Source organism: Ranitomeya imitator, chromosome 3 (assembly GCF_032444005.1).
Source record: "Ranitomeya imitator isolate aRanImi1 chromosome 3, aRanImi1.pri, whole genome shotgun sequence".
NCBI lineage: Eukaryota > Metazoa > Chordata > Amphibia > Anura > Dendrobatidae > Ranitomeya > Ranitomeya imitator.
Window position 1 is genome coordinate 811,444,704 of NC_091284.1, and position 25,612 is coordinate 811,470,315.

Below are 25,612 nucleotides of genomic sequence, written 5' to 3' on the forward strand. Positions count from 1 at the left end.
GTTACTTATGGTAGGCCTTGTTATATTAGTCCCAGCTCTCTGCAGTTCATTCACTAGGTCCCCCCGCGTGGTTCTGGGATTTTTGCTCACCGTTCTTGTGATCATTCTGACCCCACGGGGTGGGATTTTGCGTGGAGCCCCAGATCGAGGGAGATTATCAGTGGTCTTGTATGTCTCCCATTTTCTAATTATTGCTCCCACTGTTGATTTCTTCACTCCAAGCTGGTTGGCTATTGCAGATTCAGTCTTCCCAGCCTGGTGCAGGGCTACAATTTTGTTTCTGGTGTCCTTTGACAGCTCTTTGGTCTTTACCATAGTGGAGTTTGGAGTCAGACTGTTTGAGGGTGTGCACAGGTGTCTTTTTATACTGATAACAAGTTTAAACAGGTGCCATTACTACAGGTAATGAGTGGAGGAAAGAGGAGACTCTTAACCCCTTCCTGACCCATGACGCCACGTAGGCGTCATGAAAGTCGGTGCCATTCCGACCCATGACGCCTATGCGGCGTCATGGAAAGATCGCGTCCCTGCAGATCGGGTGAAAGGGTTAACTCCCATTTCACCCGATCTGCAGGGACAGGGGGAGTGGTAGTTTAGCCCAGAGGGGGTGGCTTCACCCCCTCGTGGCTACGATCGCTCTGATTGGCAGTTTCACTTTCAACAGCCAATCAGAGCGATTTGTAATATTTCACCTATTATAACGGGTGAAATATTACAATCCAGCCATGTCCGATGCTGAAATATCATCGGCCATGGCTGGAAATACTAGTGTGCCCCCACCCCACCCCACCGATCGCCCCCCCCAGCCCCCCGATCTGGCCGGTACACTGCTCCGGCTCCCCTCCGTCCAGTGCTCCGCTCCCCCCCGTGCTCTTGTCCGCTCCCCCCGTGCTCCAATCACCCCCCCTGCACTCCGATCCACCCCCCCCGGTGCTCCGTTCCACCCCCCCGTGCTCCGTTCCACGCCCCCCGTGCTCCGTTCCACCCCTCCCGCACTCCGATTCCCCCCCCGTGCTCCGATGCCCCCCCGTGGTCCCCCCCCACCCCATCATACTTACCGATCCAGCCGGGGTCCCGTCCGTCTTCTCCCTGGGCGCCGCCATCTTCCAAAATGGCGGGCGCATGCGCAGTGCGCCCGCCGAATCTGCCGGCCGGCAGATTCGTTCCAAAGTGCATTTTGATCACTGAGATAGATTATATCTCAGTGATCAAAATAAAAAAAATAATAAATGACCCCCCCCCCCCTTTGTCACCCCCATAGGTAGGGACAATAAAAAAATAAAGAAATTTTTTTTTCCCACTAATGTTAGAATAGGGTTAGGGGTAGGGTTAGGGTTAGGGCTAGGGCTAGGGGTAGGGGTAGGGGTAGGGTTAGGGGTAGGGTTAGGGTTAGGGCTAGGGGTAGGGTTAGGGCTAGGGGTAGGGGTAGGGTTAGGGCTAGGGTTAGGGGTAGGGTTAGGGTTAGGGCTAGGGTTAGGGTTTCGGTATGTGCACACGTATTCTGGTCCTCTGCGGATTTTTCCGCTGCGGATTTGATAAATCCGCAGTGCTAAACCGCTGCGGATTTATGGCGGATTTACCGCGGTTTTTCTGCGCATTTCACTGCGGTTTTACAACTGCAATTTTCTATTTGAGCAGTTGTAAAACCGCTGCGGAATCCGCACAAAGAAGTGACATGCTGCGGAATGTAAACCGCTGCGTTTCCGTGCAGTTTTTCCGCAGCATATGTACAGCGATTTTTGTTTCCCGTAGGTTTACATTGAACTGTAAACTCATGGGAAACTGCTGCGGATCCGCAGCGTTTTCCGCAGCGTGTGCACATACCTTTAGAATTAGGCTATGTGCACACGGTGCGGATTTGGCTGCGGATCCGCAGCAGTGTTCAATCAGGTTTACAGTACCATGTAAACATATGAAAAACCAAATCCGCTGTGCCCATGGTGCGGAAAATACAGCGCGGAAACGCTGCGTTGTATTTTCCGCAGCATGTCAATTCTTTGTGCGGATTCCGCAGCGTTTTACACCTGTTCCTCAATAGGAATCCGCAGGTGAAATCCGCACAAAAAACACTGGAAATCCGCGGAAAATCCGCAGGTAAAACGCAGTGCCTTTTACCCGCGGATTTTTCAAAAATGGTGCGAAAATATCTCACACGAATCCGCAATGTGGGCACATAGCCTTAGGGTTAGGGTTGGAATTAGGGTTGTGGTTATGGTTAGGGGTGTGTTGGGGTTAGGGTTGTGGTTAGGGGTGTGTTGCGGTTAGGGTTGTGTTTAGGGTTATGGCTACAGTTGGGATTAGGGTTAGGGGTGTGTTGGGGTTAGTGTTGGAGGTAGAATTGAGGGGTTACCACTGTTTAGGCACATCAGGGGTCTCCAAACGCAACATGGCGCCACCATTGATTCCAGCCAATCTCGTATTCAAAAAGTCAAATGGTGCTCCCTCACTTCCGAGCCCTGACGTGTGCCCAAACAGTGGTTTACCCCCACATATGGAGTACCAGCATACTCAGGACAAACTGCGCAACAATTACTGGGGTCCAATTTCTCCTGTTACCCTTGTGAATAAAAAAAAATGCTTGCTAAAACATAATTTTTGAGGAAAGAAAAATGATTTTTTATTTTCACGGCTCTGCGTTGTAAACGTCTGTGAAGCACTTGGGGGTTCAAAGTGCTCACCACACATCTAGATAAGTTCCTTGGGGGGTCTAGTTTCTAAAATGGGGTCACTTGTGGGGGTTTCTACTGTTTAGGCACACCAGGGGCTCTGCAAACGCAACGTGACACCCGCAGACCATTCCATCAAAGTCTGCATTTCAAAAGTCACTACTTCCCTTCTGAGCCCCGACGTGTGCCCAAACAGTGGTTTACCCCCACTCATGGGGTATCAGCGTACTCAGGAGAAACTGGACAACAACTTTTGGGGTCCAATTTCTCCTGTAACCCTTGGGAAAATAAAAAATTCTGGGCTAAATAATTATTTTTGAAGAAAGAAAACGTATTTATTATTTTCACGGCTCTGCATTATAAACTTCTATGAAGCACTTGGGGGTTCAAAGTGCTCACCACACATCTAGATAAGTTCCTTTCGGGGTCTAGTTTCCAAAATGGGGTCACTTGTGGGGGGTTTCTACTGTTTAGGCACATCAGGGGCTCTGCAAACGCAACGTGACGCCCGCAGAGCATTCCATCAAAGTCTGCATTTCAAAACGTCACTACTTCAATTCCAAGCCCCGGCATGTGCCCAAACAGTAGTTTACCCCCACATATGGGGTATCACCGTACTCAGGAGAAACTGGACAACAAACATTGGGGTCAAATTTCTCCTGTTACCCTTGGGAAAATTAAAAAATTCTGGGCTAAATAATTATTTTTGAGGAAAGAAAACGTATTTATTATTTTCACGGCTCTGCATTATAAACTTCTATGAAGCGCTTGGGGGTTCAAAGTGCTCACCACACATCTAGATAAGTTCCTTTCGGGGTCTAGTTTCCAAAATGCGGTCCCTTGTGGGGGGTTTCTACTGTTAAGCCACATCAGGGGCTCTGCAAATGCAACGTGACGCCCACAGAGCATTCCATCAAAGTCTGCATTTTAAAACGTCACTACTTCACTTCCGAGCCTCGGCATGTGCCCAAACAGTGGTTTACCCCCACATATGGGGTATCAGCGTACTCAGGAGAAACTGGACAACAACTTTTGGCGTCCAATTTCTTCTGTAACCCTTGGGAAAATAAAAAATTCTGGGCTAAATAATTATTTTTGAGGAAAGAAAACGTATTTATTATTTTCACGGCTCTGCATTATAAACTTCTATGAAGCACTTGGGGGTTCAAAGTGCTCACCACACATCTAGATAAGTTCCTTTGGGGGTCTAGTTTCCAAAATGGGGTCACTTGTGGGGGGTTTCTACTGTTAAGCCACATCAGGGGCTCTGCAAACGCAACGTGACGCCCACAGAGCATTCCATCAAAGTCTGCATTTCAAAACGTCACTACTTCACTTCCGAGCCCCGGCATGTGCCCAAACAGTGATTTACCCCCACATATGGGGTATCATCGTACTCAGGAGCAACTGGACAACAACTTTTGGGGTCAAATTTCTCCTGTTACCCTTGGGAAAATAAAAAATTGCAGGCTAAAAGATCATTTTTGAGAAAATAATTTTTTTTTTTTTTTCATGGCTCTGCGTTATAAACTTCTGTGAAGCACTTGGGGGTTCAAAGTCCTCACCACACATCTAGATTAGTTCCTTTGGGGGTCTAGTTTCCAAAATGGTGTCATTTCTGGGGGATCTCCAATGTTTAGGCACACAGGGGCTCTCCAAACGTGACATGGTGTCCGCTAATGATTGGAGCTAATTTTCCATTTAAAAAGCCAAATGGCGTGCCATCCCTTCCGAGCCCTGCCGTGCGCCCAAACAGTGGTTTACCCCCACATATGGGGTATCTGCGTACTCAGGACAAACAGGACAACAATATTTGGGGTCCAATTTCTCCTATTATCTTTGGCAAAATAGGAAATTCCAGGCTAAAAAATCATTTTTGAGGAAAGAAAAATTATTTTTTATTTTCATGGCTCTGCGTTATAAACTTCTGTGAAGCACCTGGGGGTTTAAAGTGCTCAATATGCATCTAGATAAGTTCCTTGGGGGGTCTAGTTTCCAAAATGGGGTCACTTGTGGGGGAGCTCCAATGTTTAGGCACACAGGGGCTCTCCAAACGCGACATGGTGTCCGCTAACAATTGGAGCTAATTTTCCATTCAAAAAGTCAAATGGCGCGCCTTCCCTTCCGAGCCCTGCCGAGTGCCCAAACAGTGGTTTACCCCCACATATGAGGTATCGACGTACTCGGGAGAAATTGCCCAACAAATTTTATGATCCATTTTACCCTACTGCCCATGTGAAAATGAAAAAATTGAGGCGAAAAGAATTTTTTTGTGAAAAAAAAGTACTTTTTCATTTTTACAGATCAATTTGTGAAGCACCTGAGGGTTTAAAGTGCTCACTAGGCATCTAAATAAGTTCCTTGGGGGGTCTAGTTTCCAAAATGGGGTCACTTGTGGGGGAGCGCCAATGTTTAGGCACACAGGAGCTCTCCAAACGCGACATGGTGTCCGCTAACGATGGAAATAATTTTTCATTCAAAAAGTCAAATGGCGCTCCTTCCCTTCCGAGCCTTACCATGTGCCCAAACAGTGGTTTACCCCCACATGTGAGGTATTGGTGTACTCAGGAGAAATTGCCCAACACATTTTAGGATCCATTTTATCCTGTTGCCCATGTGAAAATGAAAAAATTGAGGCTAAAAGAATTTTTTTGTGAAAAAAAAGTACTTTTTCATTTTTACGGATTAATTTGTGAAGCACCTGGGGGTTCAAAGTGCTCACTATGCATCTAGATAAGTTCCTTGGGGCGTCTAGTTTCCAAAATGGGGTCACTTGTGGGGGAGCTCCAATTTTTAGGCACACGGGGGCTCTCCAAACGTGACATGGTGTCCGCTAAAGAGTGGAGCCAATTTTTGATTCAAAAAGTCAAATGGCGCTCCTTCCCTTCCAAGCCCTGCCGTGCGCCCAAACAGTGGTTTACCCCCACATATGAGGTATCAGCGTACTCAGGACAAATTGGACAACAACTTTCGTGGTTCAGTTTCTCCTTTTACCATTGGGAAAATAAAAAAATTGTTGCTAAAAGATAATTTTTGTGTTGCTTCTGCTGCTGTGAAGCACCTGAAGGGTTAATAAACTTCTTGAATGTGGTTTTGAGCACCTTGAGGGGTGCAGTTTTTAGAATGGTGTCACTTTTGGGTATTTTCAGCCATATAGACCCCTCAAACTGACTTCAAATGTGAGGTGGTCCCTAAAAAAAATGGTTTTGTAAATTTCGTTGTAAAAATGACAAATCGCTGGTCAAATTTTAACCCTTATAACTTCCTAACAAAAAAAAATTTTGTTTCCAAAATTGTGCTGATGTAAAGTAAACATGTGGGAAATGTTATTTATTAACTATTTTGTGTCACATATCTCTCTGGTTTAACAGAATAAAAATTCAAAATGTGAAAATTGCGAAATTTTCAAAATTTTCGCCAAATTTCCGTTTTTATCACAAATAAACGCAGAATTTATTGACCTAAATTTACCACTAACATGAAGCCCAATATGTCACGAAAAAACAATCTCAGAACCGCTAGGATCCGTTGAAGCGTTCCAGAGTTATTACCTCATAAAGGGACACTGGTCAGAATTGCAAAAAACGGCAAGGTCTTTAAGGTCAAAATAGGCTGGGTCATGAAGGGGTTAAAGAAGAAGTTACAGGTCTGTGAGAGCCAGAAATCTTGATTGTTTGTTTCTGACCAAATACTTATTTTCCACCATAATATGCAAATAAATTGTTAAAAAAACAGACAATGTGATTTTCTGGATGTTTTTTTCTCAGTTTGTCTCCCATAGTTGAGGTCTACCTATGATGTAAATTACAGACGCCTCTCATCTTTTTAAGTGGTGGAACTTGCACTATTGCTGACTGACTAAATACTTTTTTGCCCCACTGTAATATCATACTTCTTTGTAATATGTCAAAGCTTAAGATAAAATATATTTTGGGGGTGGGAAGGTTCATATCGAAAAGAGTTTTTTTGGCTTCACATGTTTATAGGTGAAAATCTATCCGTAGGGGCCTGTGTTGTGGGCTGCCGGCGTCCAGCGTGGGGCGAGGGCTGCCGTCCGGGCCTGGTGGCGTCTGGTTGTCATGGAGACATCACGGGGCTGTGTTTGCTGGATTATGTACACAGCTAATCTTTGTATGAAGCGTTTACTCCACGGTGGAGATAAAAATCAAGGACAATTCACACATACGGAGGTCATAAAAGGCCGACGGTGACAGCCAACGATCGAGGAGAGAAATATTACAGAACATTGTGTGATCTGGAACATGAAATATTGAGGATTACTGGTCCTAGAACACGCTAGTCTTCATTTATTTATTTTTTACTTTCTTCATTTTTTATGTTCCAAATTTTATTTAAAAAATGTTTTCACCGCCAGTTGTGGGCAATTTTGTAAAATGGCTCCAGATAAGGCCTTATACAGAGGACCGATTTTCACGTACGTGATTTTCGCAGATTGAACACATACCCATTAAAGTCTATGGGGCTGTTCACATGTTTGAGTTTTTTGCTTTGTTTTTTTTTTCCAGATCTTGTGTCTACAATGGGAAAAAAAAATAAAAAATCTAAAGAAGAAGCTGTCATGGATCACATCCCCGCCCCCCTCCGTCATTCATATCATGCTATCCGAGTGCTGCCTCTTTTTTGTTTTAGTGTTAAATGGAACAAAACAGCTAAAAAAGATTTTTATTTTTGTTGTACATAAGAAAAAAATATGACACCACGCGGATAATAAAAAAGGGGCAAATGAACCAAAAATGGATGAAAATCCGATCCCATCACACTGATGAAAAATGAATGAATAATGCCTAAATTTTATTTGTCTGAAAAGTAGCGCTTTGTAAAAACTGAAAAAATGGGTCTGCGCAGCTGTTGGTATAAGTGCAATGTGTAGGAGCACGTTCACATTGTGGCCCTTTCAATCAGGACCTAGGATAAAAAGAGCATACGAGCAAAATCACATAGCCATTGGTCAAAGGGTGTGAGGGTGTGTGGCTACAGCGTAGAGGTGTGGCCTTATCAGATATCTCATTAATAATTCATGACGATTTAAAGAGATACACACACAAGTCAATACAATGCCTTCAAGAGCAAATGCTAGTGTAATAGAAGTTCTTTCCTTGTCGACTAATAATATATGTGTGTGCGTGTGCGTGTGTATATATATATATATATATACATATATATATATACAGTGGGGCAAAAAAGTATTTAGTCAGTCAGCAATAGTGCAAGTTCCACCACTTAAAAAGATGAGAGGCGTCTGTAATTTACATCATAGGTAGACCTCAACTATGGGAGACAAACTGAGAAATAAAAATCCAGAAAATCACATTGTCTGTTTTTTTAACAATTTATTTGCATATTATGGTGGAAAATAAGTATTTGGTCAGAAACAAACAATCAAGATTTCTGGCTCTCACAGACCTGTAACTTCTTCTTTAAGAGTCTCCTCTTTCCTCCACTCATTACCTGTAGTAATGGCACCTGTTTAAACTTGTTATCAGTATAAAAAGACACCTGTGCACACCCTCAAACAGTCTGACTCCAAACTCCACTATGGTGAAGACCAAAGAGCTGTCAAAGGACACCAGAAACAAAATTGTAGCCCTGCACCAGGCAGGGAAGACTGAATCTGCAATAGCCAACCAGCTTGGAGTGAAGAAATCAACAGTGGGAGCAATAATTAGAAAAAGGAAGACATACAAGACCACTGATAATCTCCCTCGATCTGGGGCTCCACGCAAAATCCCACCCCGTGGGGTCAGAATGATCACAAGAACGGTGAGCAAAAATCCCAGAACCATGCGGGGGGACCTAGTGAATGAACTGCAGAGAGCTGGGACCAATGTAACAAGGCCTACCATAAGTAACACACTACGCCACCATGGACTCAGATCCTGCAGTGCCAGACATGTCCCAATGCTTAAGCCAGTACATGTCTGGGCCCGTCTGAAGTTTGCTAGAGAGCATTTGGATGATCCAGAGGAGTTTTGGGAGAATGTCCTATGGTCTGATGAAACCAAACTGGAACTGTTTGGTAGAAACACAACTTGTCGTGTTTGGAGGAAAAAGAATACTGAGTTGCATCCATCAAACACCATACCTACTGTAAAGCATGGTGGTGGAAACATCATGCTTTGGGGCTGTTTCTCTGCAAAGGGGCCAGGACGACTGATCCGGGTACATGAAAGAATGAATGGGGCCATGTATCGTGAGATTTTGAGTGCAAACCTCCTTCCATCAGCAAGGGCATTGAAGATGAAACATGGCTGGGTCTTTCAACATGACAATGATCCAAAGCACACCACCAGGGCAACGAAGGAGTGGCTTCGTAAGAAGCATTTCAAGGTCCTGGAGTGGCCTAGCCAGTCTCCAGATCTCAACCCTATAGAAAACCTTTGGAGGGAGTTGAAAGTCCGTGTTGCCAAGCGAAAAGCCAAAAACATCACTGCTCTAGAGGAGATCTGCATGGAGGAATGGGCCAACATACCAACAACAGTGTGTGGCAACCTTGTGAAGACTTACAGAAAACATTTGACCTCTGTCATTGCCAACAAAGGATATATTACAAAGTATTGAGATGAAATTTTGTTTCTGACCAAATACTTATTTTCCACCATAATATGCAAATAAAATGTTAAAAAACAGACAATGTGATTTTCTGGATTTTTTTTTCTCAGTTTGTCTCCCATAGTTGAGGTCTACCTATGATGTAAATTACAGACGCCTCTCATCTTTTTAAGTGGTGAAACTTGCACTATTGCTGACTGACTAAATACTTTTTTGCCCCACTGTATATATATATATATATATATATATATATATATATATATACTAGCTATTGAACCCGTTCTACGTCCGGGTGGCGAGCATTTATATTGGTATATGGTCTCCATCCTGGTATGTGCTGCTCCATCCTGCGTCCCCATCCTGTCATGTGCTGCTCCCATCCTGTGCCCCCATTCTGTCATGTGCTGCTGCCATCCTGCGCCCCCATTCTGACATGTGCTGCTCCATCCTGCGCCCCCATTCTGTCATGTGCTGTTCCCATCCTGCGCCCCCATTCTGTCATGTGCTCCACCTCCAAAACCAACTTCTCCACCATTACAGAAGATCAACTCTCCACTCTACTCTCAAGATCACATCTCACCACCTGTGCACTTGACCCACTCCCATCCCACCTCATCCCAAACCTCACCACAATCTTCATCCCAACCCTAACCCATCTCTTCAACCTATCACTAACAACTGGTGTTTTCCCCTCAAGCTTTAAACATGCCTCCATCACACCTATCCTCAAAAAGCCCTCTCTTGACCCATCCTCTGTATCTAGCTATCGCCCTATATCACTTCTCCCCTATGCCTCAAAACTACTAGAACAACACGTCTACCTTGAACTGTCCTCCCATCTTCTTGCTCCCTCTTTGACCACCTACAATCTGGCTTCCGGCCACACCATTCCACCGAAACTGCCCTAACTAAAGTCACCAATGACCTCTTAACCGCCAAGAGCAAGCGACACTACTCTGTCCTCCTCCTCCTCGACCTGTCGGCTGCCTTTGACACAGTGGACCATTCCCTATTATTACAAACCCTCTCATCCCTTGGCATCGCAGACTTGGCCCTATCCTGGATCTCATCATACCTAACAGACCGGACATTCAGCGTCTCCCACTCACACACCACCTCCTCACCTCGGCCCCTATCTGTCGGAGTCCCACAAGGTTCAGTCCTTGGGCCCTTGCTCTTCTCCATTTACACCTTTGGCCTGGGACAGCTCATAGAATCTCATGGCTTTCAGTATCACCTCTATGCTGACGACACACAGATCTACATCTCTGGACCAGATATCGCCTCCCTTCTAACCAGAATCCCTCAATGTCTGTCCACTATTTCATCCTTCTTCTCCGCTAGATTTCTGAAACTTAACATGGACAAAACAGAATTCATCATCTTTCCCCCATCTCACGCGACCCCCCCAACGAACCTATGCATTACAGTAAATGGCTGCCCACTCTCCCTAGTCCCACAAGCTCGCTGCCTCGGGGTAATCCTTGACGCTGATCTCTCCTTCAAACCACATATCCAAGCCCTTTCCACTTCCTGCCGACTTCAACTCAAAAATATTTCACGAATCCGTTCATTCCTCAACCATGAATCTGCAAAAACCCTAGTACATGCCCTCATCATCTCTCGCCTTGACTACTGCAACCTCCTGCTCTGTGGCCTCCCCTCTAACACTCTCGCACCACTCCAATATATTCTAAACTCTGCTGCCCGACTAATCCACCTGTCCCCCCGCTATTCCCCAGCCTCTCCCCTCTGTCAATCCCTTCACTGGCTCCCCATTGCCCAGAGACTCCACTACAAAACCCTAACCATGACGTACAAAGCCATCCACAACCTGTCTCCTCCATACATCTGTGACATCGTCTCCCGGTCCTTACCTACCCGCAACCTCCGATCCTCACAAGATCTCCTACTCTACTCCCCTCTTATCTCCTCTTCCCACAATCGTATACAAGATTTCTCTCGCGTATCACCCCTACTCTGGAACCCTCTACCACAACACATCAGACTCTCGCCTACCATCGAAACCTTCAAAAGGAACCTGAAGACCCACCTCTTCAGACAAGCCTACAACCTGCAGTTACCACCAATCGACCAAACCGCTGCATGACCATCTCTACCCTCACCTACTGTATTCTCACCCATCCCTTGTAGATTGTGAGCCTTTGCGGGCAGGGTCCTCATTCCTCCTGTACCAGTTATGACTTGTATTGTTTAAGATTATTGTACTTGCTTTCATTATGTATACCCCTCCTCACATGTAAAGCGCCATGGAACAAATGGCGCTATAACAATAAATAATAATAATAATAATAATAATGTGCTGCTCCCATCCTGCGCCTCCATTCTGTCATTTGCTGCTCCCATCCTGCGCCCCCGTCCTGTCATGTGCTGCTCCCATCCTGTGCCCCCGTCCTGTCATGTGCTGCTCCCATCCTGCGCCCCCATCCTGTCATGTGCTGCTCCCATCCTGCTCCCCAGTTCTGTCATGTGCTGCTCCCATCCAGCGCCACCGTTCTGTCATGTGCTGCTCCCATCCTGCGCCCCCGTTCTGTCATGTGCTGCTTCCATCTTGCACCCCCGTTCTGTCATGTGCTGCTGCCATCATGCACCCCCATTCTGTCATGTGCTGCTCCATCCTGCGCCCCCATTCTGTCATGTGCTGTTCCCATCCTGCGCCCCCGTTCTGTCATGTGCTGTTCCCATCCTGCGCCCCCATTCTGTCATGTGCTGCTCCCATCCTGCGCCCCCGTTCTGTCATGTGCTGCTCCCATCCTGGACCCCGGTTCTGTCATGTGCTGCTCCCATCCTGCGCCCCCATTCTGTCATGTGCTGCTCCCATCCTGCGCCTCCGTTCTGTCATGTGCTGCTTCCATCTTGCACCCCCGTTCTGTCATGTGCTGCTGCCATCCTGCACCCCCGTTCTGTCATGTGCTGCCCTATTCTGTCGTGTGCTGCTCCCATCCTGCGCCACCGTTCTTTAATTTGCTGCTCCCATCCATATGCCCCATACGCTGCTCCATAATATATGCCCCGTATCAGGTGGCGTAAGTAACAAATAGCTGTGGCATGAAGTGCCACAGCCTCATGCCACAGCAATTTGTTACTTGCGCCACCTGATTCCTTTCCGCCGCCATTTTCTTGGTCCTCCTGCTGGCGGAATCGGCGCCTGCGCAGTCTGCGCTTTCCAGCGCCATTTTCTTGAAGACACACTGCAGTGTGCCTTCAAGAAAATGGCGCCGGAAAGCGCGGACTGCGCAGGTGCCGATTCCGGCAGCAGGACCAAGAAAATGGCGGCGGAAAGGAATCAGGTGGCGTAAGTAACAAATTGCTGTGGCATGAAGTGCCACAGCTTCATGCCACAGCAATTTGTTACTTATGCCATTCCTTTCTGCCCATTTTCTTCGTCCTCCTGCTGCTGGAATCGGCGCCTGCGCAGTCCGCGCTTTCCGGCGCCATTTTCTTGAAGACACACTGCAGGTGAAAAGAAAATGGCGCCGGAAAGCGCGGACTGCGCAGGCGCCAATTCCGGCAGCAGGAGGACGAAGAAAATGGGCGGGGCGGAAAGGAATGGCGTAAGTAACAAATTGCTGTGGCATGAAGTGCCACAGCATAATCAGGGCGCAAATATGTGTACGGTGTCCCCCTGCTCCCGACCCCCTGCTTCCGGCAGTCCGCGCCTTCCTGCGCCATTTTTTTTTCCTGACACTATAATGTAACGCTAGGAGCGTCGCGCCTGCGCAGTCTATAAAGGCTTCGGACAGAGTGACGCTCCCAGCGTTATATTATAGATACACACACACACTGATATCATAGGTATAACTTTCGTATATCCTGCATTAAGTATATTAATCAACTGTAATAACACATGTAAATAACGTATGTAGTTGACACTATTTTGCTCAAAAAAGCGTAAAAGCCATCCAACCGCGACAAGGTGTATCCGATCGGGTTGGTCTGTAAAAGTAGCGCTGTGCTTTCATATTGAGATTTTCCAAAAATGTGGTATTTCTAGCATTTTCGCACAATTTTTCAAAATTGCATCAAATCTTGACATGATGACCGTCTCTTTTAAAGTGTCCAGTTATTATTCTTTTTTATTCGAAACAAAAAAAAGCCCTCAAAATATTTAATTTTAAATCCGCCATACAGTTCCCGAGATTTTTTTTTTCTTTATTTAGTGATAATTTTTACACTCTTTGCAAGGGGTTGGTGCACACTGGATAATAACGCAGAAAGACACGCCCCAGGATGAGGCAACGTGCCCTTGATAAAGACCATAATGGAACAGTATGGCAGATATGTAAAAAAAAACAGAAAGCTGCCCACTTTTGACTTGGCGACAGGTCCTCTTTAATTAGGAACATACACGTGCAATGAAAAAATATCCACACAGGGAAATAAATACATAGCTTCTTTCCCCACGCTTAACCCAACCCCTCCAGCCCAGTTTTCCTGCAGATTAGCTACAGATTGCATGGAGTTAATCCTCAAGAAGATTCCTTGGCCCATTTGCTACGTTGAGTTTGGCGCACATTGTCTTCTAAATTCATGACATGTTTGACCATAATACTTAGAGAGGAAAGTGAGGACCAGTAAAGCCCATGAGGTGTCTGGTTGTTCCAGTTGTAATAGGAAAGCTAAAGTGCTACTGGGCTAAGGACCTGTTGGGGCTGCCTGCCAAACATTCGTTCTGCAGACAGGTATCTCCCTTGATTCTCCCTTACACACAAGTGAGAGTTCATGTGTCTTCAACAGGGAGAGGGGAGAAAGCCCAGGCAGACTTCCGTTGGGTGATATCGGTGGGTTTGGCCAACAGTCTGTGTGGGGCCTCCTGTCAGCATGCCTGATTTCGGGCTGTCAGTTCTTATTTTTTTTATCCAGAGATGGGCTGCTGCTAGAGGAGTATGTCAGTGGCGCTCTCGTAGAGGGCACAGGAGCCTTCAGCCAAGCGAGTGCTACTGTTTATGAGAGAGTTGGTCGAATTAGCTGCTCGTCAAACAATCGGATGAACCGTCCTTTGGCCGACAGCCATTTATTGGGTCTTCGGTCCCTCAGGCTTTGAATAGGTAATTTATGCCTCTCGAGAAAAACTAGGAGGAATAGACTCCTATACTCCTTGTGTCTGTTTATTAGGGTTGTAATAACCCCAATATCAGCACTTTCTTCAGAGAACTTCATACTAGTTCTACAAGTGTGAGAATATCCTCCGAAGACTCTTATCTAGTCCAGACTTCAGTGAGCCTCCAGTACTTATCTGCACTGACACTGCTCGCAGAGACATAACCGCTATTCCTACTTGTACAAACAAAAGCTGATAGCTTTTTTATTTTATTTTTTTACATTTATCTTTTCTTTTTTTTTTTCTTAATCTTTTTGGTAAAATGGACAAATATTCTTGTTCTTCACATTCAACAATCGCTCGATACCTTGTAAAAAGGGTCCGTTGATAATCAGCTGATCACATGTTTCCCCCTACTTTTATTTACACCTATTATTGACTGTAATCTGTGGGAGAAATCTAGTTGTAAGTGTTTAATTTTCCTGTAGCACCTCCGCAGGAAAAATAAGGTATTGCAGTTACTGTTTGAATCAATGGGCTGTCTGACACAGACCCAGAGATGAGGATCAGGACCAGATGACCTCCTTTATAGTCAAAATTCTTCAACAGGATGTATGCAAATGAGTTTTGTAAACGGGACAATGCCTTTAGATCTACAGTTTGGGGTGGGGGGTGTATTGCTGCTATAATATTGAGGCGGCTGACATGTTATCTGTACAGAATAGCTAAGGCATGAGTCTACGGTAAGGCTTAGTGGCCAATGGGAACATTTGCAATGTGTCTTGATTTTTAGATGTAAAGGGGTTGTCCACAAACTGGGCCTCCAACTGTGTAAAATTATAAACTCAAAAGGTATTTGTCTTCGCTGGGCACAGCGCTGGTTCACCACCGCTGCGTGTATCCTGATGTATGATGTGAACATTGCACATAACCAGTCATCTCAGTGGCATTGACCATCAACCTGGCGCTGTTGAAGTGATATCACTGCTGCAGTTTTCAGCTCTTTTCTACCAAATTGCATCCTTTTCTGTGCCATAGGAGTAGCTCTTGCTGCCAATTGCCCCTTAGAAAGAGAGGAGGGTCCAGTAATGTTGGAAGGGATGCCCTTGGCTTCTGCAGTAGAAGGACTTCTTGTCCTCCAGTGTCTGCTAGTCTCCTGAGTCTTTAGAGTCCTTGGAGGAGAGCTCCTGCAGTTGCCTTTCAGCCTATTCAATCTGCAGTTTCTTAAAAGGAAGGGCAGAATCATTGATCTTCTATGACTCATCTAGAAGATTTATTTTTATATTTTTCTTTTCTTTTTAGATAAAATATGAACAGCTTGATCGCTAGATGCACAATGTCCATCGGAAGCAGAGTCTCCAGGTGCGTCCTGAAAACGGGATCGTTGTTTCCGCTTGTCCGAAATCCTCACCGAGCTACATGGGAGATGGTGAGGTTGTGCCACTCGGGGCCTGCTGCTGTGCATCCGCCCAAAACTCCAACCATCAAAAAGAGGGGCTACGACATCACCAGAAACCCTCACCTCAATAAGGTAAGTCAGCGCCTATAGGTATATTTTGCGTGATCAATCTCCTGTTGGTGTTGTCTTACTTCTTATCGATACTCATGGATTGCTTCCACTAAAAAATATTTAAATATGTTTCTATTCACTGATCGCAAACAAAAATCTTAACAATTGATAAAGAATTTAATAATTCAATAGTTTTCAATCTCTGTGCAAAACTGATGTGATTTGCCTATTCTAGACCCTCAAGGGTGGAGCATGATGCAATAATTCAAAATCCTCCAATTAAAAATTCCCAATGTCTTGCTCCGCCCCTGAGGAGCTTATAATTAATATAACTGCTCAAATGTAAACTAGACATTCTTAAGATACACCACATTTGTGTCATCCTGGTTAATAAATCTGGTGCACGCTATGTTTATACCATTAATTAGTTGGTTTGCTTTGGACCACAAAAATTAAACTTTTTGGTGCACTTTTGGAGGATGGGATCGCGATTTCGAGCACAACCTTTTTTGTCCACCCTTGTCAAGTTTCCATAAAATATGTCATAAATGTGTCGCAAAGACACAAAATAAACAAAATTTGTGGGTCGTGTAGATCAGCCCAAATTAATCCATTTGTCTTTTACAGGGTTAATCCCTTAAACAATCAAGTCATTCCCTAGACACAGGATTATAACAGGACACATCCCTGTGATATGTCAAAACATTGTTTTAGGTTGGGGTGTTGAGTTTTACTATATGTGAACTCCAGATCGTTCTGCTCTCACGTGGACCCCACACACAGGGACATAACTGATTTTTTTTCCTCACCCCGACTTTGGCCTGGAGTAATTAACACTTACACAATGTCCTTGAGAGGAGAAGTTTCCTTGCAGTAAGTTTACACTGTACACATGCCTGGAGCGTGAGCTGCTATTATAGCAATGCCGGGAATCTCGCACATGAGGAAAGGCATTCCTATAGCTGAAAGGGGTAACAAACTGCATAAATAGCAATTCCTAAATATCAGAACAATATCTGATGGTGTGCTGTTATTCGGCAGAGTGGCACCCTTTGTCCCCAAGGTTTGGGTATAGTTACACCCTCTTCACTCCTGTAGTTAGGCTACGTTCACATTTGCGGCTTTGGACGCAACGCACGACGCACAAAGACGCAAGTAGAACGTATGCATTTTTGACGCATGCGTTCAACCCTTTTTTAATATATAGGGTCTTTTCAGTGTCTCTATTTTTAAAGTAAAGAACGCATGCGTCCTACAACGCACAACAACGCAAGTACTTGCGTCTTCTGCGTTGCCAATACACTTCAATGGAGGTTTTGAAGCTTCGACAACGCAAATACAACGCAAGTGCGATGCAAGCGTTTTTTTAAAATTTTGGACGCAGAAAAAATGCAACATGTTGCGTTTGCAACGCACTGCCAGGTGCGTCGAAAGGACGCATGCGTCGCAAAACGCACCGAAACGCATGAAAACGAACGCACATGCGTCCCCAATGTTAAAGATAGGGAAGCATGACGCGTGCGTTGTTTTGCGGCGACGCCGCTGCGTCCAAAGCCGCAAATGTGAACGTAGCCTTACACCACAATGACGTCAACACCAGCAGCTTTGAGAATGAATGGGTTCAGTCTCCCTCCAGGGAAATAAGTAGTTAGGGTTTGAGTGACTGGTAGATCTCCGCGCTCTTTTTGCTTTGCCATACATGGAGGGGAAGTGCCGATGTTGACTTCTGTCATCGGCACTTCTCACCCCAGAAGCCTGGATTTATGAATCGCCTGATTACCTTTTTTGATGATATATATAATATAATATAATATATTCTTACTGCATGGGAGGAAGGAAGTAACAAGGCAGGCTCTTTTAGCAAAAATCAAAATAAGCGCTCCCCCTCCCCACCCGTTATGGTCTCCGTTTCCACTAAGGACCTGGTGTTTATTTCCAGCTCCATGAGCCATGTGCCGATTCACATCCCCTACGTTTGCAAGAAATGCTAGTGGGTTTTACACACATTCTTGACACTTAAAGGGATTGTCCAGAACTTTGATACTGATGGACGATCCTTAAAGGGGTTGTCTCATGTTAATTAATGGTTTCAAATGTCAAAGTGCTTGTGAAAAACAAGCAACTTTTCAATTTAATTTTTATTTTTTAAAAATCTTTAGTTTACTATGCTGTTTGCCTAGGTTACCGGCCACTTCTGCTGTGGCAGGTCTCCTTAGCAAGGAGCATGCGCTTGCAAGTTGTTTGCTATTTGGACTACAACGCTGCTCAGAAGTTGTCAAGATCACTTTTTCAGGCCATTTTCAGTGGAAAAACTGCCCCTGCATCATCGGACAGACCAGCGGCACGTGCAGTATTCCACGTGCTGAGTCTTTGTGCTGAGTCGGCTGCTGTCTTTCCTGTTACTGCAGGGGAGAAAGAACCGCATTGTTCCTCTTTATCTAGTAGTATGATTACTTCAGCAATTCCGATAAGAGCTTTTTTTGCTACCTTGAAAAATGCAATTCTTGATATTTGATGACTTCACTACGTTTATAAATCCTAGTTTGTTTTTTTTAAAATCTTTACATACCATTCCGAAGTTGTCACTGTTGAAGCATGGTTACTCCTGCTGACTTTAAGTGCAAAGAAGGTTCGGTCCTTCTCAGGGCCCATCGGATTCTTTGGGGACCATTTTTTTTTTATTTTAACTTAAGTGCATGTATTTGGGGCTAAAACTAACTTTTGCAATTGGTTTTCATTAAAACTTTTGCCCCATTTGCTTTCTGTCTGCGTTGATGACTATTGAGTGAGTTAACTGATGGTCAGTCAGCTTGGCTTGTTTTTCAGGGGTCGGCATTGGGCCCTTAGTTCCACTGAAGGGAAACCTGAAAAGATTTGTTCCCGTTCAGATACTATTCCGAGCTGCCTTCAGTTTCTTAACACTTAGCAACCTCACAAATTATCTTTTCAATGACTGTGCAACAATTCCCACACCGGCTTCCAAAATCTTGTAGAAATCCTTTCCAGAAGAGTGGAAGCTGTTACAGCTGCAAAAGGGCCGACTCCACATTATTGTCTATGGATGTAAAAGGGGAGGTCAGAACATCTCATCATGTGGAAGGGGGCATATACTTTTGTCCATATAGCGCATATTAGAAAGTTTTAGCCAATGCAGGTTCCTAACATGTAAAAAGTCTTCATCTTGAAGTAATCAATGGTAAATCCATGCTTAAAATGGTGTTTGCTATCTGGACAGACCCTTCTTTAAATAAATACCCACTGACAATCATCTGATCGCTGCAGATCAAGAGCAGTTATCGTGGGGAAAAGCTGCAGTGGCCACTGCTGGAGAAATATGGTATCACATGTTGCCCATAAATGTGAATTATGAATGGTCCTCCAGACCAAATGCCTTTCTTTGCAGTGGATTTTTGGGCCGAGAAAGCAAATCTAGATGATAATTCTCCCCTTCCATACTACAGAGGCATTTCTGGCCTAATGGACTACGGTAATTAGTTTTTTTTCCAGTAAGAGAATCCAAAGTCCCGAATGTTTAGTGACTGCCTTGATGTTGGTTTAGCTTCCCTCATATTAGTACTGAGGACTCGATTAGTTAATTATTTTCTATAGTAAATGTTATAAAAATCCAATTTATACACATGAGAAGGAAGAAATAGAAGCACGTTTTTGTTTAATTACCACCATCAGCAGTTTATTATCTGATATAAAAGGACAAAGATGCATTATATGATCCGCGATAATGAGCCTCAGTCCACAGGACGACTTTAGGGCCAAGAGATGCTTCTTGCTTCCCAGTAGTCTTGGCTATAGGTGATTAAAAAAATCAAAAGGGTTTATAACCCACACTTCAAGCTTGAACTGTGATCTGTCAGTAGATTTCATAATTTAATTGCCATACATTATTAATTAAATCGCGTGGACCTGTTAAGTTTAGTGTACTTACTGTGAAAAGCCATGTCAGAAGGGCTGTATAATCCTCATATTAAAATTAGCATTTTAGAAGTCCAGCTAAAGAGTAAGAGCTCATGAGTAGTGTTGAGCATTCCGATACCGCAAGTATCGGGTATCGGCCGATACTTGCGGTATCGGAATTCCGATACCGAGATCCGATACTTTTGTGGTATCGGTATCGGATCCATAGGGATGTGTAAAATAAAGAATTAAAATAAAAAATATTGATATATTCACCTCTCCGGCGGCCCCTGAATTCAGCGCGGGTAACCGGCCGGCTTCTTTGTTTAAAATGAGCGCCTTTAGGACCTGAGAATGACGTCGCGGCTTCTGATTGGTCGCGTGTCGCCCATGTGACCGCCACGCGACCAATCAGAAGCCGCGACGTCATTCTCATTCACTAAACTCCTAATTCTAGGAATTTAGGACCTGCGAATGACGTCGCGGCTTCTGATTGGTCGCGTGGCGGTCACATGGGCGGCACGCGACCAATCAGAAGCCGCGACGTCATTCACAGGTCCTAAAGGCGCTCATTTTAAACAAAGAAGCCGGCCGGTTACCAGCGTGATGTCCAGGGGCCGCCGGAGAGGTGAGCATATCAATATTTTTTATTTTAATTCTTTATTTTACACCTCACTATGGATCCCAGGGCCTGAAGGAGAGTTTCCTCTCCTTCAGACCCTGGGATCCATCAGGATACATTCCGATACTTGATGTCCCATTGACTTGTATTGGTATCGGATATCGGTATCGGCGATATCCGATATTTTTCGGGTATCGGCCGATACTATCCGATACCGATACTTTCAAGTATCGGACGGTATCGCTCAACACTATTCATGAGTCCAAGTGTATTCTCTACTCATGTTAGGTGAGTGAAAATTCATCAGCAGGGAGGAGGGACACTGAGGAGCTGTCAATCAGGTTAGTTGGGGGAGATTCAGTAGAAGGGAGGAGAGACACTGAGGAGCTGTCAATCAGGTTAGTTGGGGGAGATTCAGTAGAAGGGAGGAGAGACACTGAGGAGCTGTCAATCAGGTTAGTTGGGGGAGATTCAGTAGAAGGGAGGAGAGACACTGAGGAGCTGTCAATCAGATTAGTTGGGGGAGATTCAGTAGCAGGGAGGAGAGACAATGAGGAGCTGTCAATCAGATTAGTTGGGGGAGATTCAGTAGCAGGGAGGAGAGATACTGAGGAGCTGTCAATCAGATTAGTTGGGGGAGATTCAGTAGCAGGGAGGAGAGACAATGAGGAGCTGTCAATCAGATTAGTTGGGGGAGATTCAGTAGCAGGGAGGAGAGACAATGAGGAGCTGTCAAGCAGATTAGTTGGGGGAGATTCAGTAGCAGGGAGGAGAGACACTGAGGAGCTGTCAATCAGATTAGTTGGGGGAGATTCAGCAGCAGAGAGGATTTGTAAATCTGTAAATCAGGTTAGTTGGAATGAAATTCAGCAGCAAGGAGGAGGGACATTAAGGATTTGTAAATCAGGTTAGTTGGGAGGAGATTCAGAAGCAAGGAGGAGGCACACCAATCAGCTGTAAATCAGTTTAGTTGGGAAGGAGCTATAAATTTGGTTATTTGGGGGGAGATTCAGCAGCAGAGAGGAGGCACACTGAGGAGCTTTAAATCAGGTTAGTTGGGAGGAAATTCAGCAGCAAGGAGGAGGGACATTGAGGATCTGTAAATCAGGTTAGTTAGGTGTAGATTCAGCAGCAGGGAAGAGGCACACTGAGGAGCTGGAAATCAGGTTAGGTGTAGATTCAGCAGCAGGGAGGAGCCACACTGAGGTGCTGTAAATCAGGTTAGTTAGGTGTAGATTCAGCAGCAGGGAGGAGCCACACTGAGGTGCTGTAAATCAGGTTAGTTATGTGTAGATTCAGCAGCAGGGAAGAGGCACACTGAGGAGCTGGAAATCAGGTTAGTTAGGTGTAGATTCAGCAGCAGGGAGGAGCCACACTTAGGTGCTGTAAATCAGGTTAGTTAGGTGTAGATTCAGCAGCAGGGAGGAAGCACAATGAGGAGCTATAAATCAGGTTAGTTAGCTGTAGATTCAGCAGCAGGGAGGAGGCACACTGAGGTGCTGCAAATCAGATTAGTTAGGTGTAGATTCAGCAGCAGGGAGGAGGCACACTGAGGAGCTGTAAATCAGGTTAGTTAGGCGTAGATTCAGCAGCAGGAAGAAGGCACGCCGAGGTGCTGTAAATCAGGTTAGTTAGGTGTAGATTCAGCAGCAGGAAGAAGGCACACCGAGGAGCTGTAAATCAGGTTAGTTAGGTGTCGATTCAGCAGCAGGGAGGAGGCACACCGAGGAGCTGTAAATCAGGTTAGTTAGGTGTAGATTCAGCAGCAGGGAGGAGGCACGGAAGGATCTGTAAATCAGGTTAGGTGTAGATTCAGCAGCAGTGAGGAGGCACGCTGAGGATCTGTAAATTAAGTTAGTTGGGTGGAGATTCAGCAGCAGGAAGGAGTCACACTGAGGAGCTGTAAATCAAGTTAGGTGTAGATTCAGCAGCAGGAGAAGGCACACTGAGGAGCTGTAAATCAGGTTAGTTAGGTGTAGATTCAGCAGCAGTGATGAGGCACACTGAGGAGCTGTAAATCAGGTTACGTAGGAGTAGATTCAGCAGTAGGGAGGAGGCACACCAAGGAGCTGTAAATCAAGTTAGTTAGGTGTAGATTCAGCAGCAGGGAGAAGGCACACTGAGGAGCTGTAAATCAGGGTAGTTAGGTGTAGATTCAGCAGCAGGGAGGATGCACACCAAGGAGCTGTAAATCAGGGTAGTTAGGTGTAGATTCAGCAACAGGGAGGAGGCACACCGAGGAGCTGTAAATCAGGTTAGTTAGTTGTAAATTCAGCAGCAGGAAGAAGGCACACTCAGGAGCTATAAATCAGGTTTGTTAGGTGTAGATTCAGCAGCAGGAAGAAGGCACAGGAGGATCTGTAAATCAGGTTAGTTGGGGGGAGATTCAGCAGCAAGAAGAAGGCACACTGAGGAGCTGTAAATCAGGTTAGGTGTAGATTCAGCAGCAGTGAGGAGGCACACTGAGGATCTGTAAATCAGGTTTGTTAGGTGAAGATTCAGCAGCAGGGAGGAGACACACCGAGGAGCTGTAAATCAGGTTAGTTGGGGGGAGATTCAGCAGCAGTGAGGAGGCGCACTGAGGAGCTGTAAATCAGGTTAGTTAGGTCTAGATTCAGCAGCAGGGAGGAGGCACACTGAGCTGTAAATCAGGTTAGTTAGGTGTAGATTCAGCAGCAGGGAGGAGGCACACTGAGGAGCTGTAAATCAGGTTAGTTGGGGGGGATTCAGCAGAAGGGAGGAGGCACACCGAGGAGCTGTAAATCAGGTTAGTTAGGTGTAGATTTATCAGCAGGGAGAAGGCACACTGAGGAGCTGTAAATCATGTTAGTTGGGAGGAGATTCAGCAGCAGGGAGGTGGCACACTGAGGAGCTGTAAATCATGTTAGTTGGGGGAGATTCAGCAGCAGGGAGGAGGCACACTGAGGAGCTGTAAATCAGGTTAGTTGGACTGAACTGCATTTACTTCAAAATTTCACTCCACTTTTTAACTGGTTTTTAACCCCTTCACCCCCGGAGCTTTTTCCGTTTTTTCATTTTCATTTTTCGCTCCCCTCCTTCCCAGAGCCATAACTTTTTTATTTTTCCGTCAATATGGCCATTTGAGGGCTTATGTACTTTTGAACGACACCATTGGTTTTACCATGCCGTGTAACAGAAAACGGGAAAGAAATTCCAAGTGTGATGAAATTCCAAAAAAAGTGCAATCTCACACTTGTTTTTTGTTTGGCTTTTTTGCTAGGGTCACCAAATGCTAAAACTAACCTGCCATTATGATTCTCCAGGTCATTACGAGTTCATAGACACCTAACATGTCTGGGTTATTTTTAATCTAAGTGGTGAAAAAAATTCCAACGTTTGCTAAAAAAAAAAAAAAAATTGCGCGATTTTCCGATACCCATAGCGTCTCCAATTTTCGTGATCTGGGGTCAGGTGAAGGCTTATTTTTTGTGTGCCGAGCTGGCGTTTTTAATTATACCATTTTGGTGTAGATACGTTCTTTTGATCGCCCGTTATTGCATTTTAATGCAATGTTGCGGCGACCAAAAAAACATAATTTTGGCGTTTTGATTTTTTTTCTCGCTACGCCATTTAGCGGTCAGGTGAATCTTTTGTTTCTATTGTTAGATCGGGCGATTCTGAAGACGGCGATACCAAATATGTGTATGTTTAATTTTTTTTTTAATTGTTTTATTTTGATTGGGGCGAAAGGGGGGTGATTTGAACTTTTATATATTTTTTATTTTTTTTATATTTTTAAACACTTTTTTTTTTAATTTTTGGCATGCTTCAATAGCCTCCATAGGAGGCTAGAAGCATGCACTACACGATCGCCTCTGCTACATAGAGGTGAAGTACAGATCACCTCTATGTAGCAAAAATGCAGGTGTACTTTGAACGCCGACCACAGGGTGGCGCTCAAAGCAATCGGCCATCAACAACCATAGAGGTCTCAAGGCGACCTCTGGTTGTTATGGCAATGCACCGCTGACCCCCGATCATGTGACGGGGCTCAGCGGTGCGAGCACCACCGGCCGCGCGGCCGGGAGCGCTAGTTAAATGCCGCTGTCAGCGCTTGACGGCGGTATTTAACTAGTTAATGGGCGCGGGCGGATCGTGATTCCGCTCGCGCTCATTACGCGCACATGTCAGCTGTATAAAACAGCTGACATGTCCCGGCTTTCATGTGGGCTCACCGCCGGAGCCCACCTCAAAGCAGGGGATCTGCCAGCTGACGTACTATTCCATCAGCTGGCAGAAAGGGGTTAAAACTTAGTTTGGTAAAAAAAAAAAAATCAAAAGTACAACTTGTACTGCAAAAAAAACAAACAAACTCTTGTTCGGTCATGAAAAAGTTATGACCCTTGGATAATGGAGAAATAGAAAATTGTCTGTAATGGAAGGGAGTTAAGTTTAGACCATCCATAAGAGCATCACTGTCCGTGTCTTTCAATACAATTTATTTGCACAAATCAAAGGCGATTTAGGGTGAGGCTTACCGTATATGTTAAGGTTGAGGCATAACAAAACCATGGTGCACCACACCTACCGCACTGCGTTTGATTTTCTCTCGGAGTTCCTCTTGCACAGTGTGTAATGTGACGTTAATGAAATTCATGGTAGACAACCCTGAAAATCAGCCGAAATCATGGAATAGAGCTATAAGTTTCAATCGTCCTGAACCCCTTTAACCCCAAGGGTTGTTTGCACGTCAATGACCGGGCCAATTTTTACAATTCTGACCACTGTCCCTTTATGAGGTTATAACTCTGGAACGCTTCAACGGATCCCAGTGATTCTGACACTGTTTTCTCGTGACATATTGTATTTCATGACAATGGTAAAAATTCTTTGATAGTACCTGCGTTTATTTGTGAAAAAAACGGAAATTTGGCGAAAATTATGAAAATTTCGCAATTTTCCAACTTTGAATTTTTATGCAATTAAATCACAGAGATATGTCACACAAAATACTTAATAAGTAACATTTCCCACATGTCTACTTTACATCAGCACAATTTTGGAACCAAATTTTTTTTTGTTAGGGAGTTATAAGGGTTAAAAGTTGACCAGCAATTTCTCATTTTTACAACACCATTTTTTTTTTTAGGGACCACATCACATTTGAAGTCATTTTGAGGGGTCTATATGATAGAAAATACCCAAGTGTGACACCATTCTAAAAACGGCACCCCTCAAGGTGCTCAAAACTACATTCAAGAAGTTTATTAACCCTTCTGATGCTTCACAGGAATTTTTGGAATGTTTAA

General features: G+C 44.8%; 1 protein-coding gene across 1 annotated transcript in view; it reads left to right on the plus strand.

Moving 5' to 3' along the window:
• ME3 (malic enzyme 3) overlaps nt 1–25,612 on the plus strand; it is a 227,621-nt gene that overhangs the window by 3,787 nt on the left and 198,222 nt on the right. Inside the window, exon 2 of the mRNA XM_069759277.1 lies at nt 15,601–15,829. Within this exon, the coding sequence (XP_069615378.1) occupies nt 15,608–15,829 (222 nt within the window). The 5' untranslated portion in view covers nt 15,601–15,607. The remainder of the gene's footprint in view (nt 1–15,600; nt 15,830–25,612) is intronic.